The sequence below is a fragment of the Parus major genome, chromosome 1A (assembly GCF_001522545.3).
Source record: "Parus major isolate Abel chromosome 1A, Parus_major1.1, whole genome shotgun sequence".
Lineage (NCBI taxonomy): Eukaryota > Metazoa > Chordata > Aves > Passeriformes > Paridae > Parus > Parus major.
In genome coordinates this window covers 34028200-34051028 of record NC_031773.1, presented here as the reverse complement: position 1 = coordinate 34051028, position 22829 = coordinate 34028200, and the positions used below count along the sequence as shown (strand labels likewise).

General features: G+C 39.8%; 1 protein-coding gene across 1 annotated transcript; it reads left to right on the top strand.

The window, feature by feature from the left end:
* Positions 1–1878: 1878 nt before the first annotated feature.
* On the top strand, positions 1879–18606 carry TSPAN8 (tetraspanin 8). Its single transcript, XM_015629470.2, has 8 exons — positions 1879–2159; positions 7451–7510; positions 10138–10260; positions 10892–10966; positions 11053–11160; positions 12850–12993; positions 16281–16364; positions 18313–18606. Exons 1-8 carry the CDS (start codon positions 2100–2102, stop codon positions 18364–18366), a joined length of 708 nt encoding a protein of 235 aa, XP_015484956.1. The 5' UTR covers positions 1879–2099; the 3' UTR covers positions 18367–18606.
* Positions 18607–22829: the final 4223 nt, after the last annotated feature.

The window sequence follows — 22829 nt, the reverse complement described above, 5'->3', positions numbered from 1 at the left end:
CAAGGCATAAAAAAGCACTGTGTAGCCAGGAAATAAGAAATAGGCTATCATATGGAAGATTTAAGCTGAAAATCTGTCACTTATTGGAAACTTTGTTTGCTTCTAAACTTAGGTTTCATATTTTTGTTTTAGAAATCATTAAATATAGATATGAAACATGTAGGAATTGTAGCAAAAGATAGATACTGAGTTTCTGTTCAGCAGCTGTAATTTAGCATGTTGTAAACTCGGGTCTTCCCAGAACTTGCTTGTGGTTATGTTCAATAGGGTTATTAAAAACCCAAAACCCCCAAAACCCCTAAAAATCCCAAAACCCCTAACTCATGCCAAGAAACCTCCCCAGAGGGGGAGGCCTTTTTTGGCCTTTTTGAAAAACTGGCCCTCTTTGAAGAGCCAGGGTGAATGCTTATGCTTGCCTCCTGTATTATTATTGCCCCAGCACATTTTCCCCCAGACATCTCTGACCGAGGGCCTGGGCTAAGCATCTCACAGACAACAGTGCTGCTACAGCTCAAGCCTTCCTTAATCAGTGTCTGCTCTGTGTGAAGATTTACAGCAGTGTAGTTTTTGGTACATAACACCATTTCCAAAACTCCACTTATAATAAACTTACTTTGCTGCAATTGCATTGTCTGCTTGCAGACTTATCTTTTCAAATCCTGTATCATCTGTGATTCCCTAACTGCCCTTCCTGGTCCTTTTCAAACGTTTTTATATGACTGTTTGAACTTTTCTCATGATTCATCTGTGGCTATGGCACCCCTCCATAATTTCTCAATTCACTTATTTGTGGAGTGTGTTAGATCTAAACCATACCACAGGGTTGTTTCTCCCAATCCTTACAAAATCTGTATTTCACGAGTGCAATTATTTTTAGGAATGTTCTCGGATTTAGGGTGAATATTTAAAATAAGGTAGTCAGTTGATATCCTAGAGCTATAACTAAGAATATTACTCCAGAAAGGAGCACAGAAAGTCAGAGGCAGGTGTAGATCCACTTCTGAAAATAGGAAAGCTAATTAAGAGAGCAGCTGGAGGAAGTAGTTCTAAATGTAGAGTACTAGTGGGTTTTTTTGTGCATCCTGCAAAAGCCAGATTCTAAGTTACATCTTTTTGTCACCATCTATAGGTGTGTAATATACTAACACTTCACATTTTTTTTCAAATACAGAGAGCAGAATGGAGGAACAGGAACATTGAACGCTGAAAATTTGGTTTGGGCCAAATGGACTTCATAATTCAGTTCCTACCAGTGTGCTCTTAATGTCTCACATTTTGTTCACCTCCAAAATTAAAGCTTCTTTTTTAATGACAAATTCAGAGAAACTTGTGTCTGACCTCCTTCCTACAAGTGCTGCTGTGCAGGGTTTCTTCAGAAAAGAGGCTGATACAAAAAAACCAGAAAAAATACCACTCTTTTTGCCTCAGGATTCCTAGTTGGAAGCAGAAGAAAGCAAATAGGACAAAGCCCAAACCCAGTGCAATAGGCTCCTTTCCTTGCTTTTTGAAATGAGTCTAGCTCCTGTTGCTGAGAGGTATCCTGAATTTAACCCCTCAGAACTAGGGTTGCTGTGCTGGGGTTCAAAACACTTCTGGAAACCTGCAGGGTAGGACTTTTGTGGACCACAGCTCTCAGGTCCCTGGGGTCATGACTCGGTGAGGAAGAGGAAAAGGATCTGTACTAGATCGAGGGAGAAAATGTTGGCAGATTCCTTACCCCTTCTCCTCTGGGCTAAAGCATTTTTATGCTTACCTCTCGAAACAAAAACTTCTGCTTCATTATTTACTTTTGAGGCGTAGGACAAGTCATAGGATTATTACTGAGAAGTACAAATCACAAGACACAGTAAGAGCCTGGAGACTTGATGATAACAACTGGTAGTGCTTCCTCAACGCTTGGTTAATATTTACCTGTGGTAGAGCAACTATTTAAGCAATTGTCGATGACTTAGTCATAACTTCTGCTTTCAGGAACAGAGCACAGTGTATTTGACGTGCTTTGAGAGGTTTTCTGAAGACACAGGGACAACTTTTATATCAAGTCAAACTCTTAGGAAAGCTTCTCTTACAGCACTTGTTTTTGTCTCAGCTTGTTGAAAATGGGGGAAGTAAACAAATGCATGAAGTACTCCATGTTCATCTTCAACTTTTTGTTTTGGGTAAGTTAGTGTTTAATCTCTTATTAGTGATGTATGAAATGTGTTCACCATTATCTGAATGCTGCAGTTAGAGGAATTGCAAAGAAAATAGAGCATAAGTGGAACCAGAGTATGATTCTAAATCAGGCAGGGGAGAATATATTTAACTTTTGCCCTTCCCTTTGTCTTTTTCCATCTAAACACCTTTCCCTCTGCATTCAAAAGTAGATAAGCTACAAATCTGTCTCCCTGTTCATCTTGTTCCCCTCATGTCAAGGGACATCACTCATCTCAGTCAGAAGATAACAGACTCTCTAATAACAATGCACAGTTCTCTTCCTTTTATTGCTGTTGTTTGCATGCAAGATCTTGAAAATGTTGTTGCAACAGAAAATGTGGAAAATTTACTTGAATTTTTAGCCTCCTAATTGAGAAATGGTTTTCATACCCTCTTTGTGGTTCTTTGCTTTACATTCGGTGCATAACTAGTTTCTGATGGTGGACTAAATGTTTGCAAGAATGTATGTGCTGGCAGTACTGCCACAGCTCTACCAAGGTCAATACAGCACAGCAGCAGGCAGGTTTCTGGGTGTTATTTGAACCTTATTTGTCTATTTATTCCATCTCAGTTGGGTTGCAAGAATTTCAGGTCCTGAAAGCTCTGGAAAGGTTTGAGTTAAAGAACATTTCTGTCAGGGTTCAACCTCACTGTCAGATTTCCTGACAGAGCTTTGTCAGGTTCACCAGGGGTTCACTGAAACCAGAAGTGGAACTACTAGCTACATTATGGGCTTTGCCTCAAGGGATTTTTTTTAAAGTGAAAAGGTGATAGCATTCAAAAGGGACCACAAACAGTAGGCTTGGAAAATTTGTGGCTAGCCCAAATTCTTTGATTGCTTGTGGACCTCACAAAGAAATTCCTGACAGACCAGTGATGGTTTGGACTGTCTCCCCCAGTTTCTTCCTACAGTTTTATCAAGGCAGATTGAAGATTTTTGACATCTGTATTGAAGTTTTTATGCAACAGTACTTACAAGAATTCCTAAGTTTCTGAATTTGAATTTCTGCCCCTCAGGAAGTTTTTCCTGTTTTTCTGGTTTGACCCCAGCAACCAAGTGCCACGCAGACGCTCACTCATTCCCCCACCAGCAGGATCAGGGAGAAAATTGAAGGCATAAAAGTTGGGAAATTTGTGAGTTGACATATAGACAGTTTAATAGGGGAAACAAAAGCCATTCATGCAAGCAAAACAAAACAAGGAATTAATTCCCAGCTTCACATGGGCAGGCAGGTGTTCAGCCATGTCCAGGAGGGCAGGGCCTCATTATGTGAAATGTTCACTTGTGAACTCAAATGCCATCACTCCAAACATTCCCCACCTTCCTCATTCTTCCTCCCACCTTTATCTACTGAGCATGATGTCAAAAGGTCTGGAACATCCTTTTGGTCAGTTGGGGTCACCTGTCCTGGCTGTGTCTCCTCCCAGATTCTCATGTGCCCTCAGTCTCCTCACCAGAGTAGCAGTATGAAAGGAGAAGGAAAATTTGATGTAAGCCCTGCTCAGCAATAGCAAAAACTTCTCTATATTATCAACCCCGTGATCAGCACAAATCAAAACCACAGCCCTATACCAGCCACTGTGAAGAAAATTACCCCAGGCAAGACCAGCACACCTGTTCACATCCATCTGTGTTTACTGTAAGCCAAAACATGGGCAAATGTCTCAGACTAGCATTAGAAAAGCTCCAAATTACTTCTAGAGTGAACATTGGAATAGTGTTCCATGCCTTCAGTGACAGGATGGATTTCCTAGGGAAAAAAAGAAGTGGGATCCTGGGGGCATCTTGAAATAAGCATACGTGAAACAAACTTCCTATCTTTATACCAAAGTTGGAAAACTCATACTGTATTCTGAGGAAGAAAATGCTGATATTGCTGTACATGGGTCTGCCCCATGTACATGGAACAAAGGACAGGGATGCAACTGTAGTTAACTGTTTTAGGGAGGGTGTTTAGTTTAGCATGATTAAGATTGGGAAGAACAGATGTATGGGCTAACAGGAATACAATGAAACTGAATTTTTGGGTTCACAGTCATGTCTCTAATTCATGGAAATCATTAAACTGCAACAGTAAGGTACAGGGAACAGGGAACAGGAACTCATCCCACAGCTGCTCTCTCTAGTGCTCAAGGCAGCTGGCAAGTGGAAAACTACTGATAGTGGGAAATGAAAGTGACTTTAACCTAAATAGATAAAAATGATAGTTGCACATTTACCTGATGTCCTCTCATTTTACACCCTTTGCAATCTCTCAGGGAGTGTCCTCTCTTAGAAGACTCAGGAATGGGCTTCCTAGCCTTCTGATGACTTGTCCTGAGCAGCTCATGTAGTATCACGCTAAGTGTGTGTAAGCCCTGGAGTAGTCTAAAATAGCCCTGCAAATTGACTATGGCTTCACCACATGATGTGTGTCCCCTGGGTATCTACATGCCCACGAGCCCCATGCTGGGCTCCAGCACACAAATAGAGTTTTTCATCCTCCCAGTTTCATGAAAAATAGCAGACTATGGCCTTTTAAAGATCTGTGCTTTGGAACTGGACACCTATACAGAGTTTCTAATAGTCCTTAAGAAATCCTTGTCAGTTTTGTGCATTAAACCAACACATGTGTTAGGATTTGTTTTCTTTCCCTTCTTTGGAGTTTTCAGGATATCCAGTCTCACCTTCTGTTCTCATTGTGTAGACGTCTGCTACTCCACATCATTCAAAATTGTAGAATTACCTTTTTATTCACTGAATACTGATGTCTGACGCTAGTTCTAAGCAATGTGTTTAGTGACAGAGCTTCTTTGATCAGTTGTTAATACCAGACTTGCAATCCCATCTACAAACAAAGTGGCCCCTTCCCTGAACCATAATGTGAACATCTCAGTCCCTGAAGTAGCAACAAAGCTTAGCAGGTTTGCTGAGCCAGAGACCACATTCTCTGTAGGACCTGCTTTGAGCTATAATTTCAGGTGTCTCAAGGAAGTATTCCAGACAAATGTTTTCTTTAACAGAAGCAACCTCATAAAACTTCCTCCTGATATCCCTGAACTGAATGTTTGTAAAGAGTGTGCCAGTGGAGGAAATTCCCTGTAAGTTTGGTATTTGTGTGTATGAGAAATGCAGTCTTAATATAGTGCTGGCTGAGCACTATGTCAGGCTCATCGGAGGTGATATTGATTTAACTATCTAGGCTGTATTTCTCCCTCACACCAAAACTGAAAGCTTGAGAAGGAGCAACCAAATTTGAGGGACAGCAGTACTGTTGCTGTTCAGTTTATGAGGCTGAGACAAGATCACTTATTCTTTATTAAGGATTAAGGCAAAAGTATAATAGCCATCTAATTTTGGGAATATGGATGACGACATTTTCAAAGAAGCTCATTTATTCCATTGGAAAACACTAGTAGTTAATAAAAAATGAAATTTACTGGAATGAAAGTTTACTTACTTGAAACTTTATTTAAGAAAACAAAAATTAATATGGAGTAGTGCAGCAAACTTGACATGTTCAACTTGGACCCTTTGGGAACAGACCATTTTATTCGCTATTTCAAAGCTTTGTGTCTTTTTCTACACTTTGTATAGTATGAAAATAAATAGAAACAAAACTATTAAAATTTTACTGAAATGGAGCATTTTTTATCAATCTAAAACAACTCCATTTAAAAAATTAAACGATATGCACATCTTACTAAAATTTTGATTTATAAATGATGTTTGTATTTTGACATCAAGAAAATATTGTGTTATTCCCATTTGATTGATGCATTCCTGTGCATTTAGCTAAATTTGCTTCTACTACTCTGCTGTATTTTAATGGGGTGTCCTATGTAACAAAAAAGGCAGCGTGAGAAACTCTCCTTGGATTCGTAGCAATAGATGCTCCAGTGGAAACTTTCACATTAGCAAGCCCATGTTACCTGGTGAATAGCTACATCACTCACACAGTGCTGCTGAACAAGACTGAAATGTACAGTCATACGACACCATCAGTTTCTAGGCAGATTCAGCAGGATTCAAAAGGTTTCAGTGGGGAGTTCTAGTTAAATTTGATAACATGCTACAGTTGTCATTGATTGTGCAACTTCCTTTTTTATGTTTAAAATGTACTTATAGGAGCTTTACTTAGAGATAGAAAATGTGTGTTACCCATGTCTGAGTGCTGGCCCTATTCCATATTTAATAATCTGCTAAGGTCATTAATGTCTTTGATGCTCAATGTTATATGAAAACTTCTGTGGGGAAAGTTTTTTAAAGAAAAAATATATAAACCATATAAAAATAACTATTTTAATTTCAATAGTCCCTTCTTCAAGGGATATTCATAAGAACATTTCAGGGCCATTTATGACTTGAGTAATTAATGGCAGATGGAGATAATTCTAAATCTGACTAGTCCCTGGTCCTCAGGGATGTCTCTTTCCTACCAGTCATCTCATGAGGCACAATCCTTACACCTGAGTAGCCTCTTGGTTACCTATGTCCAACATTTAATAAAGAGAAATTCTGTGTAAGAATCATCAACAACAAGGTTAGGAATAGAGTGACTGGCATACAGAGGAACAGCAGCTCAATGATCCATGAAACAGGAGCACAGCTAGAGATGAGGGAATGTATCTGGACCTCCAAATAATCTTCCCTGACTTCAACATCTTAAGGAAAGTCATGCTGGTCAAACATTCACGTGTACTTGTCTGTTTTCTGTAAAAATATAATGGGAACAATTACTCCAGGCATTTTAAGAGACCTGTTCTAAGGACTGGACATGGCAGATATTGCTGCATTTGAAACAGCAAAAAGATTTTATTTAGAATTTTCCTGGTAGCTTTACCATAGAGAATGTGTCCAGATAAGTGTCCTGAATAAGTCTAGAAACAACAGACATGCAAACATCCCTTATCAAATCTCATGCTTCCATTATACAAGAAACAGACATGTTTTACACATACAATAGCAATTTATATTCCTCTCTCATCTGACGGAATTTCTGTGTGCTTCCCAAACACATGTATAAATCATCATGTAAATGCATTGTCCTCTGGGGTGGAAACATCAGGGATTTGGTGCATACCTGAAGATTTAACTACACTTACGAATTTTCCTGGAAATGAATCAATATTCTCTGCTCCAACAATTCATGTTTCTTTTGCTTTGCCAAACAAATGATTTCAGAAGTTTGGACAGCATATGGTGCAATTTGGATACTGAATGTTAGTAAAAAAGTTGCTGACCTTTCTAACCTGTCTTTATTTTCTCCCACAGGTGTGTGGTTGCATCATTTTGGGAGTCTCTATATGGATACGTGTTAGCGGTGCTCAGCAGGTAAATGCATGCAGTCATACCAGAACCGTGTAAAATGTGGAAACTACTGCATACCCTTTAATTTCCCATCTTCATTTCCAAATTTTTTTTTATGTTTTTGTTGAGGTAGTTTGTGTGGGTGAAGAGGAATGCATTTTATTATGTTAAGATTAAACATCGTGGTGCAGGCAGTCAGATAAAGTGATTGATGCAAGCAGAGATATGTGACTGTGAGAAGTAGCTGCTAGTGTTATTAATCGAGTTTCATGCAGATGCACACAGATTTCTGTTTGAAAACGTGTCTCTCACCTCTAATGAAAAATAATTATGCTTCTGTTAATGATTTTGGTGTTATAGAGAATAATGAGGAGCCATGCAGCTCATAGACTTTTCCATGTTTTTCTCTATTACAGTAGTATAGTCATATCTATTCTTAGGGTTACTCCATATGTTTGTAGGGAATATTTTTGTCTTTCTCACCATCTTCAACAACATAATTCTCATTTCACCAGTAACAGCAACTTTAAAAGGGAGAAAGGATTTTTCCTTTCAGTTTTCAACAGCTCCTTAAAAACACCTTATCCTTTACCCCTCATATTCATATATAGTTTTAAATACCCAAGAACCTAGAATGACAATGTCCTAAAAGTCCTCCTGGAGGGTAGAAAAAAAGACCCTGAGTTACCATCCTGGATTTTTGTATAGGTTATTAAATTACTTCAGATATTATGACTTTCATTTTTTGCAAAGCTAGGAAAAAAACAGTTTTGAGGAGCTCTTAATCTTGCAGACATGCAGCAGAGGTTGGTCCTGTTGTTTCAAAGACCCCATGGCCCTGTAGGCCCTTTTGCCTAGTGTGTACCCAATGGCACTGATTCTAAGGTTTAAGCAGTACATTTCTTCAAATGAATTTGGGCCATTAAATGGAAAGCTTAATTTGCATTATTTTTTTTTTTTTTAAAAAAAAAGACTTTTTGGCCATAGAAGTGAAAAAACAGCCAGGTGTCACATGGAAGCATTTTTTTCAGCTTTCAGATTGAGCCTTTAATATAGATTAAGTTACAGTTTTTCAGATAATTCCCCTGTTTCTCTAGCACAATCTGTTGGTTAAGAACAGCAATTTTTAAACCAGCATTTTCCCACCTGGAAATAAAAAGATAGTGGAGGTAAGAAGACAGCTTTGTATATTCCCTGCCATTTGGCTGATGAGACTGTTACCCTTAGGCAGGCCCAGATGTCTCATGTCTGGCAGAGCATGGATGCAAGAGAACTTGATTCGAGTTCTCTACTGTGTGTAGTTCTCACTGTGTGTAGTGGGTATGCAGTGGCCTGACACTGTGTCATCATTTAAAGTAGGTCATGGTGGAGAGCTCTGCCATTCTCTTCTCTGGAAGAGGAAGAATCACTACTTTCACTCCTCAATCCAGATTTTACTAGATGCTAAAACTGCCATACTTTATACTTAACAATCTTTGGTATGATGGCTCAAACGATGCAATGGAACTCGGATGACCACAACCACTACCATATTTTATTTTTTGAGAGATTTCCTATTTAGAAGAGAATGTTTAAATGTGTGTCAAACTACTTTCCTGAAGTGACACTTAGTACTCCCAAAAAACATACGAATTAAGAGTTAGGACCAAAATTGAAAGCATTTTCTCACATTTTTGCCTCCAGGCAGGCAAAGTTCCCGTTCAAAACAAATGCATGTTTCGCCTCAGTAATAATTGAGCAGACCATAAGGATTTGGCTGTAGATGAATAGAGCTTTCTAAGAATAAATAACAGCAGTTTCAGTCCAACTTGGAAAGGGGAAGAACAACACATTCTTCAAATTATACTTGTCTATATACCTTTGCAATTTCCATCAGAAGATAAATGTGACAACTTCCAGACATTTTTGCTAATCTTGGCACCGGTCACACTGGAAAATATTCTTTGAACATTTTTCTCTCTTTTGGCCTTTGGCCTTAGTCAGTCCTGTGGGAACTGAATAATTTGATGTTTAATAATATTGAGGTATATGAATTGTTTCGTTGAGTGTCCCACACATCAAAATAAAGTTCTCATCTCTGAGGATAATATTAGAGATCAGATCTGGGGGAAAAAAAAAAAAGGAAAAATAAAAGAAAGATAGAAAGCTGCTTTGTAAAATACATCTAGTATTTCTCTAATATGCGCAGCTTTGCTCTGAGAAGTGTTCTCTCAGGAACAGTTACAGAGTATGTTCCTGGCCTACTAATGACAAACAGAGATTTTGTTTCTTTAACATTGGGTTAAAGTAGGAGAGGTTTTGAGGTAATCAAATCTCCTACTTCCAGTAAAAAGCAAAGATTCATTGACTGAAAACCAACTGAAAGAAACTTTAAAGACAGAAGATCTTTATTTATTCATTTACTCTGCAAAGTTGATTTTCATCTTGTGCAGAAACAAAGGTTATGAAAAACCAGCTTTTACAAAGCTCTCCACCACAAGATTTGAGAAGGGAGCATTAGAGCTTTGTTTATTTATGAACCAGAATTTCTCCATAGTTGCTATTTAGTATATTTATCAGTTACAAAATAATTATCTTATTTTTGGGAACACAGATGTTTTTAGGAGGACTTTCTTGTAGCTGAAAGTTTTTTTTTCTCTCTCTCTTTTCAGGGGATAGACAGCAGTATGTTTGCAGGAGTTAATCTACTAATAGCCGTGGGAGCCATCATTATGATCCTTGGGTTCCTGGGGTGTTGCGGTGCTGTAAAGGAGAGCCGGTGCATGCTGATGTTGGTAGGAAAGAAAAACATTTCTCTACCTATAACAGCCCACAGCTACATATGGTGGATGGAGTCCTTGCAAGTAATATCAAATGAGGATGGGAACCTTTTAATTTAACCAGAAGCATGATTATGATACTGTGCTTTCATTGCTTACCTTGAGACTGGGCCACTCCTGAATTACATTGTGCTAAAAATGATAGTTGGTCTCATAAACAAGAAGACAGGGTCTAGAGAGACTTGAGCACATCACTAGATTTTCTTCCATCCAGCCATCATCAAAGTTCTCTCCATCAACTTTCACCCATTACCTATCGTATTTGATTTTATAAATTCCCGGTTGCTCCCTTTGCTGGTCCACCTAGAATGTCCTGTTTGTCCTCCTGCCCAACTCTCACTTGCACACTGTTATCATGACACTATTCTGGTGTGGGCCTTGTTTCAATCACCAGCTGAGCACGCTCTGTCTGGAGTACCACTTTTTCTCATCATCAAAGAAGAAATAGTTGGATAAGCTCTGACTGGAAAGTCATTCTACCTACCTGGTTATTCAAATGCATGAAAGATAAATGTTAACTTTAAAGAAATTCTATCATCTTGGTCAAAAGTAATTTAGTTTTCTCCCCCTTTTGTTTTCTTCCTAGTTTTTTATTGCACTGCTTCTGATCCTGATTCTTCAGGTCACGGGAGGTATTTTAGGAGCAGTGTACAGATCTCAGGTACAGTATTATTCTATATTTTCATTTATGCCTTCATATAGTTTTGTTTCTTCCCCAAAAAATCAATAATATATTTTAACTTGCAGGTGGAAACAGCCTTTAACCTTACTCTAAGCACAAGTGTGAATGCACTGCAAAGTACTACAGGAGAATATAAAGAGTATCAGGAGGAGTTCCAGAAGTTTGAGAAACAGGTAATTAATCAGCAAAAAAACCAAAGGGGTTGTTGCTATCTGTTTCGTCTTTGGTATCTGTCTGCACTTCATTTTATGACTACTCTGCCAAAGATTTGAATTTCATTCCCTGGGGATGGGGAAGGGTCTGACTTAAAGGCAAGCTGAACCACCACAGAAGGGACTTCTGTTCCCTGGACAGGACATGATCTTCCTGTGATGATTTCTTTGTGCAATAGTGCTGTCTGTAAGAGCAATGAAGTAAGGACACACCACATGCAAGTAAGACTGACTTAGTTAGCTAAACTCTTTCATGAGAAGACTGCGTGGCCTTTTCTTACAGCTTTCCCTTCTGAAGGAGCGTTAATCCTTCACCATATCCCATATAAGAGCTCTCCGGTACTTTTAGGGAAAGATTACCCCAGGGATTAAGAAAACATCAGGAGTGCATATAATTTGCAATATCCTACTGCTATGAAGTCATTAAATGCCATGTTTTACTGTGTGAGAAGAGGGAAGAAAAATATGATGATGTTTGTTTTCATTGTGTTTTTACTTTTCCTGACACCACCATCCTGCAAGACCACAGATGGTGGATGTTTAGTGCGAGCTTGCTCCTGAGTATCTCACAAAGAATACCCTGGAATCTCATTGGTAACATTGACAGCATACACCCCTTCCCCTCTGGGTCTGCACATTGACAGAATGCCTGCTGTTCTGGTTTTTTAGTCCCTATGGGTGGTGACTTCAGTGGAAAGACTTCAAGTTGATTTTTAGGTTTTTAAAGACTGTTGTATGAAAGAAAATGAAACAAGAAACAATATTTAGGTGTCTTATGTTATTTCACTTCTCCTTCCCCATTCCACCTCCAGTCTTGTCCTCTACTTCTGAGACAGTTTATTTCTTCTGATATAATAAGCACTCCGGAGAGATAAGCAAAATTAAAAATCCCATAATTACTGCATTAATTTTTAAATGTACCAGGACTTATATGTTATATCCCACAGCCTTTTCTTTTATACAAAAATATGTGAACATTTCCAGCTGCTTTTTAATAAAGGGAGGACCTCAAACACAAGCTTGCACCCCTGAGCTTTAGTGGCTTGAATATAGTGGAACATGAAGTGAAACTGCACCTGGTTTAGGTTTCACAAACCCCAAATGGAGCCCTGGTCTCTTCAGTCCATTTCTAATTTAAAGAGATAACCATCATTCAAAGTGGTTATTTTCCTAGATTTCAGAGTTTTATGTGCCTGAATTTTACATTTCCAGCCTGGCTTTTCAAGATGTGAAATGTGGATGTTACTGGAGCTGGCAACTTACCTTCTGCAAGAATAACTTACAGAAAGAAGGCTTGATTCTCAAAAAAAATTATACTGGAACCCAGTGTTCCAGTTCCATTCTGGCACTGATAATTACTGGCTTTATAGTATGTTCATGTTTTTTGAGCACTATATACTGAAAATCTGCTCTTTTTTCCCCCTGTCTCTATTTTTTTTTAAAAAAAACCCCCAGCTTATACACTTACATTCTTATAAGTGGTATAGAAATGTAAAGGGTATGTATGTATGTTTGAGACATACAATATTTGGACAACTTCCACATTAAAAAAGATGAAATAAAATTTGTTTTTTGTTGTTCCTCTCAGTTCCCTTAAACTGAAAATTACCTCTTTTTTGACTCTTCTCCCCATTTACTCCTTTCTTGCAGTACCAATGTTGTGGATTGACAAACGGATATAAAGATTGGGGAGAAAATTTTAACAAACCTTCCTCAAAAATCTGCCAGTGTGAACCAGAGAAGCCATCATCAGATCTCTGCATTAGATATAACAACAGATACATCTATAAAAAGGTGAGAAAAATGTTCACTCTTCTTTCCAAAGAGCCAAGTTTTAACCCAAGGTTATCTCTGGTGATTGGAATAGTCAGCAGTTCTGTATCCTTCTGAAAAGGCAAAGTTTTGCTTTCTCTTTCTAAGCCAGAATTACCCCAGTGCAACCTGTTAAGAAATGACTGTTCATAACTCTGCTCCTTCCTCCTCCTGAGATGTCTCCAGTTTAGGCCGTTAGCAATCTGCATGGTTACTGGTGAGGAAAATTATTATGACTTTGGGGTCAGGGTATGACTCTGGGTCAGAGCTGCACACCAGCTACCCTTTGGCTCTCATTCCTCTCTCAGAAGGTTATGCTCCCACCCAGGCTCTTTGTGGTAGTAGACATGTTGACTTAGAGGCTTTCAAAATATTAAGGTATATTGAAAATCAAACACATTAAATGCAAGACCTTTGGGGTTTTATAATCCTTTAATAAAAAAACCACACTCATTTTGCAGGATCTGCTGGAAAGAAGCCTTACATATTGTGGTATTCATGGCAGAATATTCAAAGAGTTATTTCTTACAGCTAGAGCCTCTTGAAAATCTTTAAACAATTAATGTAATAATAATAAGGCAAAATATCTGGTGACAGGCAAAAAGAAAGCACACTCAGAAGACTACCAACTAGTAGAAAGTAGAGATCTCAAATAAAAAACTTCATGGTTTACCTGTCCCCTTATTAGAAAATCTGGATTCTCTGGATATGAAAAAAAAATAATTAAAAAACAAATGCACAAAATAATTGAATAGCACAAAGTAATTGAAGTTTTATAATGCTGGTGGTGCAAAGTTTGCCAGTATGCACCTAGCACCTATCAGGTTTTTGCAAATGTCCATTCTAGTTGTATAATTCTCTAATTGCACAGCTCCTTAATCAGGTCCTGCCTGAGCAGTAATTCCCTCCCCATGTAGAGCCACATAAGCAAATACTATTTTAAAGCAAAGAAACAGTCTTATTAAGTAGAGGATACCGGAGCCCAGTCTGGAAATAATATGTATACAAAGAGGCTGTTTTGGTCACACTTTTATGTCCTTTTGGCCTCAGGCAAGCCCTCAAAGGACACATGAGAAGCCATCTGTGAAATTACTGCAGGTGCAAGATATCACTCATATGAATGCATAGATTTCATGGTGGTGTGTGATGCTAGTAGAGAAATCCAACTCTTCTGATATGAGAAAAATTTGAAATTCAGTGCGGCTATGAGTCAGTTTAAGTGAGAGATTTTTAGAAGAGCTATAAGGAGAAGACCCATGTGTTTACTGTGAGAGAGGAAATATGATGAAAAAATACAACCATATTTGGGGGGAAGACAGTTTTAGTGTTGCAACAGTAATGTAATTTTGATGTATTTAAGCTGTACTTGGCATTCCCTCCTGTTTGCAGGAGGATTGTCAGCACCTGGAGATATAGTCACTGTAAGAACAGACATATGCAAATATTCCTGAGTAGCTCTACACAGAACTTCAGCTGTAGAATCATAGAATAGGAGGAGTTGGAAGGGACCCATCAGGACCATTGAGTCCAGTTCCTGACCCTGCACAGGACAACCCCAAGAATCACACCATGTGTATGAGAGCATTGTCCAAATACTTGAACTCTGACAGGGTTGGTGCTGTGATCACTGCCCTGGGGAGCCTGCTCCAGTGCTCAACCACCTTCTGGGTGGAGAACCTTTTCCTGATATCCAACTTAAACCTCCCCTAACTCAGCTTCATGGCATTTCCCTGAGTACTGTCACTGTTAATGAGAGTAAAGAGATTGGTACCTGCCCCTCTGCTTCTCCTCGTGAGGATGCTGAAGACCCAGATGAGGTCTCTCCTCAGTCTCCTCCAGGCTGAATAGAGCAAGTGTCTTCAGCCACTCCTCACTAGGCTTCCCCTCAAGGTCCTTCACCATCCTCATGGCCCTACTTTGGACAGTCTCTAATAGCTTTTTATCTTTCTTATATTGTGGCACCCAAAGTACCCCCAGCACTCGAGGTGAGGCCACCCCAGCTCAGAACAGAGCAGGACAATCCCCTCCCTTGCCTTGGTGGTGATGCTGTGCCTGATGCCCCCAGGACAGGGTTGGCCCTCCTGGCTGCCAGGGCACTGCTGGCTGATGTTTAACTTGCCATGGACCAGGATCCCTAAGTCTCTTTCTGTGGGGCTGCTCTCCAGCCTCTCATACCCCAGTCGAACCCCAACATAACCAGGGCTGTAAAATCTGGCACTTGAGCTTGTTAAAGCTCATATGATCAGTGATTTCCCATCCCTCTGTTTTGCTGAGCTCTCTCTCTAGGGCCTCTCTTCCCTCAAGGGAGTCAAGAGGTCCTCCTAGGTTAGTGCTGGTAAACTTCCTTAGTATTCCTTTGAGTCCTGCATCCAAATTGTTAAGGAACATGTTGAAGAGAATTGGACTGAGGATGGAGCCCTGCAGAATCCCACTACTAACCAGACTCCGGAGTGATGTTGTCCCGCTTACTGTAACTCTTTGTGCCTGACCCATGAGCCAGTTGCTCACCCATGGCATAACATGGTTATTTAGCTGTATGCTGGATATTTTGTCCAGAAGGATTCTGTGAGAGACAGCCCCAAAATCTTTGCTCAAGTCCAAAAAGATTACATCTAATGGCTTTCCAAGATCAGTTAGGTGGGTTACCCTGTCATAGAAGGAAATCAAGTTCAATAAGCAAGACTTTGCCCTCATGAAGCCATGCCGATTACTCTCTTCCTTCCAGCCCAGCCTAAATTGGATAAACATTGGACAGACCAAACACTGGACAAAATTAACTTTGAAGCTAGGTTTTATAACCAAATATTTTTAGTTAATCCCAAGTCTAATAATAAACTTTGAAGTTTCAAACCCAAAGATTAGATTGGTGGGAATCTGAAGTTCCCTTTCAGATCTGGTCATGGCTGCATTGGCTCTTTCCTAATAGCGAATGATTGTCAAGTGAAATTAAGAACAAACACTTCTTTCCTTGTTAACTGAAAATAATGCAAACATTAGGCATTACAGCTGTATGTCTTCCTTTGAAATAGTATCTTTTTATGGTCGGCTACTAAATGTTCATACTTGGGAAGGGAAAGGCTTCCGCAGAGCATGAGGTACACATAACTGTGTTTTTTATGTTCATTAGCAACAAGCCAGAGTAAATTCAAATAGACTTATTTTAGCACAGAGCTAAACAGTGAATTTGAGTTATTTTAGAAGATGCATGCCTATATAACCACAGGATAATATTGCTTACTTATAATTAATAATTTTGTTTTATTTTTCAGCCTTGTGGAGAAGTGATTATGCAACAAATTAAAGACAATCTGATCATAGTTATGGGGATTGCCTTTGGACTGGCTGTTGTTGAGGTACCAGTGTACACTGTTAAAATAATTAGTAGCTGACAAGCAATATGTTCTACTTGGAAATACATTGGGAATGGGATTAAAACACTTGGCTTACTCAATTAATAGAAAAGGGAAAACCACCCCTCTCCTTAACTATAACTTTACTGTTGTTTTATATAAACATATTTCGTTAAAGAATATGGCTGCTGAGCTGCAAACTTCAGGTGAGATCAGACCACCCTGTATAAGTGTATCACATCAGACATTTTCTTCCAAAAAATTGCCAGTCCTGAAGCCAGGCTGTGCCTTGACACTGAGCCCTGTGTACAGAGTGGTGTGCAAATAAACTGTACCAGAAGACATGAGGAAGAATAGACAGATTTTTTCCCATCTTTCTCATCTTTTCTTGAGGAAACAGTCATCTTCTAAGGAAACTTAGCCTCTAAAGTACATATTTTTATCATTAAGAAGTTTTGGTACAAAATTATAATTCTGAGGCATTAAAACTTTAAGCATCAAGATGATGCATTAATGTTTCTGAGTGCACAGGAAAAGAAGTGAGGCTATCCAGTGAGCTACTTGATTTTGATTTCAATAGGAGAAAATGATAAAGAAACAGAGGATTTCATCATGATGCTTTCTTCAGCTATTTTTTTTTCTTTTCACTCTGCCTTCTTGGTTTTCCTCCACCCTCGCTCTCCACCAGTGGATGTTTGAGGGGAAAATAGAAATGACAAAGATTGCTGTGGAAAGTTCAGTCTGTTATTCAAAGCAAAAACTTCTCGGCAGAGGGCTGCTCTTCATGGTAGAAGAGTGGGCAACAGCCCCAGCTCAAAACTGTGTTTCCAGGAAAATATTAATAAGTGGGGAAGAATTATGTAGCTGCAGCACTGGAAGAGGACAGGCTACCAGCTTCTTACTCAGCACAGGCTTTGTGGTGTTTAAGGAGCTATAAGTGGGCAGTCAGATCTCTCACCCATATGTTTACTTTGAGGGAAAAATAGGTGAAATACACTGATATTAAATGGCCTTCAAAATGTAATAGAAGTGTAAAATTGCATCTGTATCCCTAAGGCAAATTATAACTCACTTTGCTCTAGTTACTGCAGTTATGTGAGTTGTAGCCTTTAGTTCATTGGCCATCATCCTTTCCTGCTCTCCAGCTGGCATTTTCTGTGCTGGCTGCCTCTCCCAATCATAAAAGGATTAGAAAACAACATGAATAAGCAAGATGAGACTCAGCACAAATTGCAGATGGCAATTTACACTTGATAAACATTTAGCCTTTCCCTATTAACTCAAGCAATTGCAAATCAAAGGCCACTTGCTTAACTACCTCTCTGTTCTAGGAAATCCCAGATAAAAAGAAGCGTGCTTCCCCCCTCTGCCTGCTCCATTATGCCACTTGTGAGCTGTTACTGCTTTTAGCTCACCCTACTAGTGAAAATTATACAGATAAGAAGGGCCCAGTTTCATTTGGGTGCAAGTGGAAATGTGGGCATGGTATGTCAGGGAAGCCCTGTCTGTTTATTCCAGGTGTGAGTCCATCCCTTCGTCTTAGCTGTACCTCTGCACTACATATGCTCTCCTCTGTCTCTGTATGAGACCTTATACAGAGATATATGTGATATTTATAGATAAAATACCATATTTTTAGTAAATAATGTATATCAGTGTTCATGGCTTCAAAGATGTCAATTGGGCGCTTTCCACTTCTGTGGAACACCTTCACAGACTGGGCCTTCATGGACAGAGGCAGTCCATCTTTTAAACAAATGAAACTTCTCCATGGTGTCTGCAGTCTTACCTGTGCTATAAACTAACTTCATTAAAGTGTCCCTATTTTGTAAGAGCCACATTCTGCATAGCATGTAAATCCAAGACATTTGCAAACAAAATATTGTGTATCAGTTGTATTCTGAGGTTTCCAGAACTGCCAGGTAATACCAGAAATATCTTTTTTTTTCAGATTCTTGGTTTGGTGTTTTCTATGAGTCTCTACTGCCAGATCCGGAGAAAATGAAACTGTGAAAATGTCAGAATGATGTCAGCAGTCAAATCAAGACCTTTCTAGAAAGAAGGCTAGAGATTTGGCTGGGCACATTCAGATGAATACATGCATGTCCCAGGCAGCTGTTGTGATGAAAATGGCAGCCCTTGCATGGGTGCTTGACAACTTGCAAAATGACGTCTTTATATTTCATAAGACTTAATGATGTGAATATGATTTTTTATTTGCAATAAACATCTTTGTTTATGTTTCTGAGGTGTTTATTTTGTTCAAAGACAGCAATTATGTCATGTTGAGAGTCTGAGTTCACCATATGGTGTGCCCTCATGAGTGTTAAACCACCCACAGCAGAGTCGCCATGAACAGCTGCAAACCATCATGCAGCAGCTGACTGCTCCAGGGAGCTCAGGCCCCTGGGAACCTCTGCTTGTGGAGCAGGGTATTTTTATTAAGAGAGTTGTGGGTGAGGGTTTTGTTACCTGTGAAAAGGGAAACTAACTTGTAACCAAATAGGAAAGACACTTGTCCTTTCAAGGATGTTTAAATCAGTATCTTGGCAGCTGAGATGGTGGATCTCAGGTTGCATAGATGAGCGGGATTTAGTGGCGTGTGTTTTGTTAACAGGCATCAATGGTGAAACCCAAACCCTTGGGGAGGCAAGGCATACACAGAAGTCATGCAGGTAAGGCTTTGCCCAGAGCAGTTAAGGCAAGTGGGTGGACAAACACAGGGCATGGCTGGCAGCACAGCAGCAGCCTCATGCAGCCTGCCTGCCTTTGACTGACCAGTGCATGCAAGTGTTTGGGCCCTGAGGTACTGACAGCCCTGATTGCCCCTGCCCAGCCACCCCGGTTTCCCTGCACACTGCCCATGGCAAGGACACCACATCAGCCTCCTGGGCCAGCTGGTCCCTGCCCTACCAATGTCACAGTAGCTCTGGTCTCCAGCTTCCCTGTCTGGTCATGGAGTCCCACTCACGTGTCCTGGTGTGGCCTCAGCCCATCCCCGGGAAGTGCATGATGCCAGGGGCTGTGGCTGCCCTGGTGTCCTGCACTGTCCCACACCTGACTGGGACAGAGGGATGGGCCAGGCTTTGCCTTGCCACCCCAGTGGAACCCATGGGGTCCCAATCCCTGGGGAGCTGCTGGCCTAGGTTGCCCTCTAACAGAAAGTAATTGGTATCAGAGACAAGATTTTTAAGGTACGAGGATGTTTAATAATGCCCTCAGGGACATCATAAAGCATAATGATGCTGAGGATTTACACAGCAGGCTGATGGCCTCCCTGCTGTGTTGGGATTAGCTGATTTATCCAGCTCCACTGGACCCCCATCTTCATGACAGGAGCAACTTTAAAAACCTCACACAGCTGCTCTTAAGAGAAAACCACGTATCATGCTCCTCAAGTTAAAGACCCCTCAGGTGCCCCTGACTGTCTCCAAGCTCATTCTGTCTGCTCCCATCTTGATAGAGCAATGCAGTTGTTGCTTACAAATGCATTAAAAGCTTCCTTTGAGCAGAGACCTTTGTCCATGCCTTATTCCAGCAGAATTGGGTTCAGGTAAAATTCATCTGCAGCAATCAGGTTTTTTTAAAACTCAGCCAGAGGAAGTTTCTGTCCCATCCCCCATCCTTCCCTAGCACTCAGACCATTAGGCCAAGCAGTGATCCTACTTTCAGTAATTCATGTGTCTCCCAGGAAAGTCATCTAGCTACCAGACAGTTCTGGCACTTGTCCTTCCCTCTGCTGAACCTCAGAAGCTGTTCCAGAAGAATTGAAGCTTTGTTGGACCAGAGAAGAATCATGACTCCATAACCCAGCTGTACTAACTGGAAAAAGAAATGCTGGCTTCTAGTTCCTCCTCCTCCTCCTCCCCAGAGTGGTTTTTTTTGTGCATATCTTATCCATGATCTGAAGTCCTGGGAGCTAAGCCTGAATCACCCAGATTATGGTATGGCAGCTGGAGTCCTGGATTACAGAAAAAATTTGGGAATATTAGGGCAACATGGAGAGAGAATTGCACCTTTCTCTTCTTCCTCCTCCCCATTAGGACTGTTTTCCTATTTGAATGAAGGACCAGAGGGACTCCCATAGAGAGGGGTCTTAGAGCTCTGGAAGCCAAATAGATGGATATGAAGGGGAAATTACAGCTCACCCTTGCTGCCAGGAGGAGTCAACTTCAGGCAGCTGTAAACTTGAGTATTACTGGCATGGATTTGTAATGAGCATTGAGATGAGACTAACAATGTACACTGGCTCAGACACCAGTCTGGTCCTGTATGCTGCTGTGGGAATCCAGATGTCTAAAACCAAGCTGTTAATACATCTAAATGTTGGTTGTCTACTGCCTGTTTTTTTATATAATCCTCAAAATAATATTTTCTTTTATCAAAATAATGATATATGATACATTAGACTTTTTGTTTAAACAGTTAAAACTGTTGAGATTAAAACATTAAAATCAGCATCAAAATGTTGTATTCAGTGAGGAACTTTGACACAGAAGTTTTATCTGGAGCTAAGGTGAACAGTTCCTCTCTTTATTTTGGAAATTTGTCTCTATTACCTAAAGCTCCAAGGAATAGAAGTAAAGCACTATGCTTATATGCTACCATGACTGTTTAAATGGGATTGAGACAATGAAATAATTCAGAATATTATCAACTTGATGGTGAAGTGGGTTTGCCACTAAAACATGCCCCTTGCCTTGGATGTTGCAAAACTTACATAATTGTAATATTCTATAGCTTCCTGAAGTTTTCTCCCCAGAACAGCAAATCGTAATCATAAAGTCATAAAACAAAAATAAATTTGTCTGGACAAGATTCTTCTGGCCACTTGCAAAACAACATAGTAGAAACTCATATCACAAAACTACGAAACGGTTTGGATTGGAAGATACCTTTAAAGACCATCTAGTCTATCCCCACTGCCATATCTGAACTACCAGTTTGAACTCTCCCTATAATCGATGAAGGGAAAAAACACATCTATGATTCGAGCTATCTCATTCTAGAATAGATGCCCAAAGAGGTTAGGAGAGTGATTTTCATTGCAAATAGGTGAAATTGAAATTAATGGATCCCACCCCACAACACTGAACTTGTTAAAAACATTACAAGCACTGATCAGTATGGAAAGAGCATTAGTATAACATTTCATGACGGTGCACTGATTATTCATTGATTTATTGACATTTTTGCTCAGTCATAATCCAGCCAGCTAGGAAATGAGCCCTGCCTACTCACTAGGCTGGCAGGATAAGCTTCATCTGGTGTGCACAATGATTTCTTTCATGAAATCATCTTGGTATTCTTATCAAAGAACATTTATGGTTATCTATTGACTCAAAATAGAAATGGGAGACTTTTCTGAGCCACAAACATATTTTAATCATAACGTCTAGAATTGCTGAAATGGAATTTGACAATAAATCCTTGACAGAACAATAAAACCATAAGGGTTTTCTTTTGTGGGGTGTTGGGGAAGGTTGTTTTTGGTTTTTCACAACCATCTCATGCAAGGTTATGCTCATCTCAGTGTTACCCAATAAAATCAAGTGTACAGAGGAAAGACACATGTCCAAGACCTTTGTTCTTTAAAATATCAGAGGGAGAAAATGCATTTATCATTATAGTCTTAAATGGTATAAAAAAGAGTGGTAGGAAGAAAGACAATGTGTCCCTGCCTTTGCCAACAGAACTAAATTCCACTTTAAAACCAAGTCTATTTAAAACACACTGGTGATTTATCATGTCAAAACCAAACAGCTATTTAATGGCAACAGATAAGACATCACCCCTGGGTCAAAATTTCTTCAAAGAAGGACTTGCTAAGTAATTTAAGGGATTTGGCGGGGGGGACGTGTTTTTCTCAGAAAGGATTGTATTTGGGGGGGGAAATCCAGTCCAAATAGAAAAAGAAAAAGCTATAATTTATGGCAAAATATGAGTCAGTAAAGCAATTTCAGAAACAATGAAAGGAACATTAATAAGACTGTTATTGGAAACAAAAAATAAGGAAGAAAAGGACGGAGGCAGATAGACAAAAAGAAATACTATTTTTTTAAAATGGAAGAAGAATGAAGCAAAACAGGATAGGTCAACTTGAAAGAAAGAAAATGTTAAATATTATCAAGATCCAAAAATTTGCTGCACTCAATTCAGCATGAAGGGAATTTGGCCCCAATCCATCTTTGTGTCCTGGATGTCATGTTGAAAGCAAATTCAACCTGTTTTTAAATCAAAGCCAAATCTGCCCCAAATCTGTCTGGCTATCTGGGCCTCTGAGAAGAGTGGGGCTCATCAGAGCATAGCTGGTAGCCAAAGGGTACACCAAGAGACAGCTGTGGTAGTTCTATGGCCACTGGGGATGCCTGGAGAATGAAAGCAAGGAGGTTAAACAGCTGGCTTTCCCTCTGGAAAGGACACTAGGACACAGTGGATCTGGCCAAAGTATTTTTAGAGACATGATTA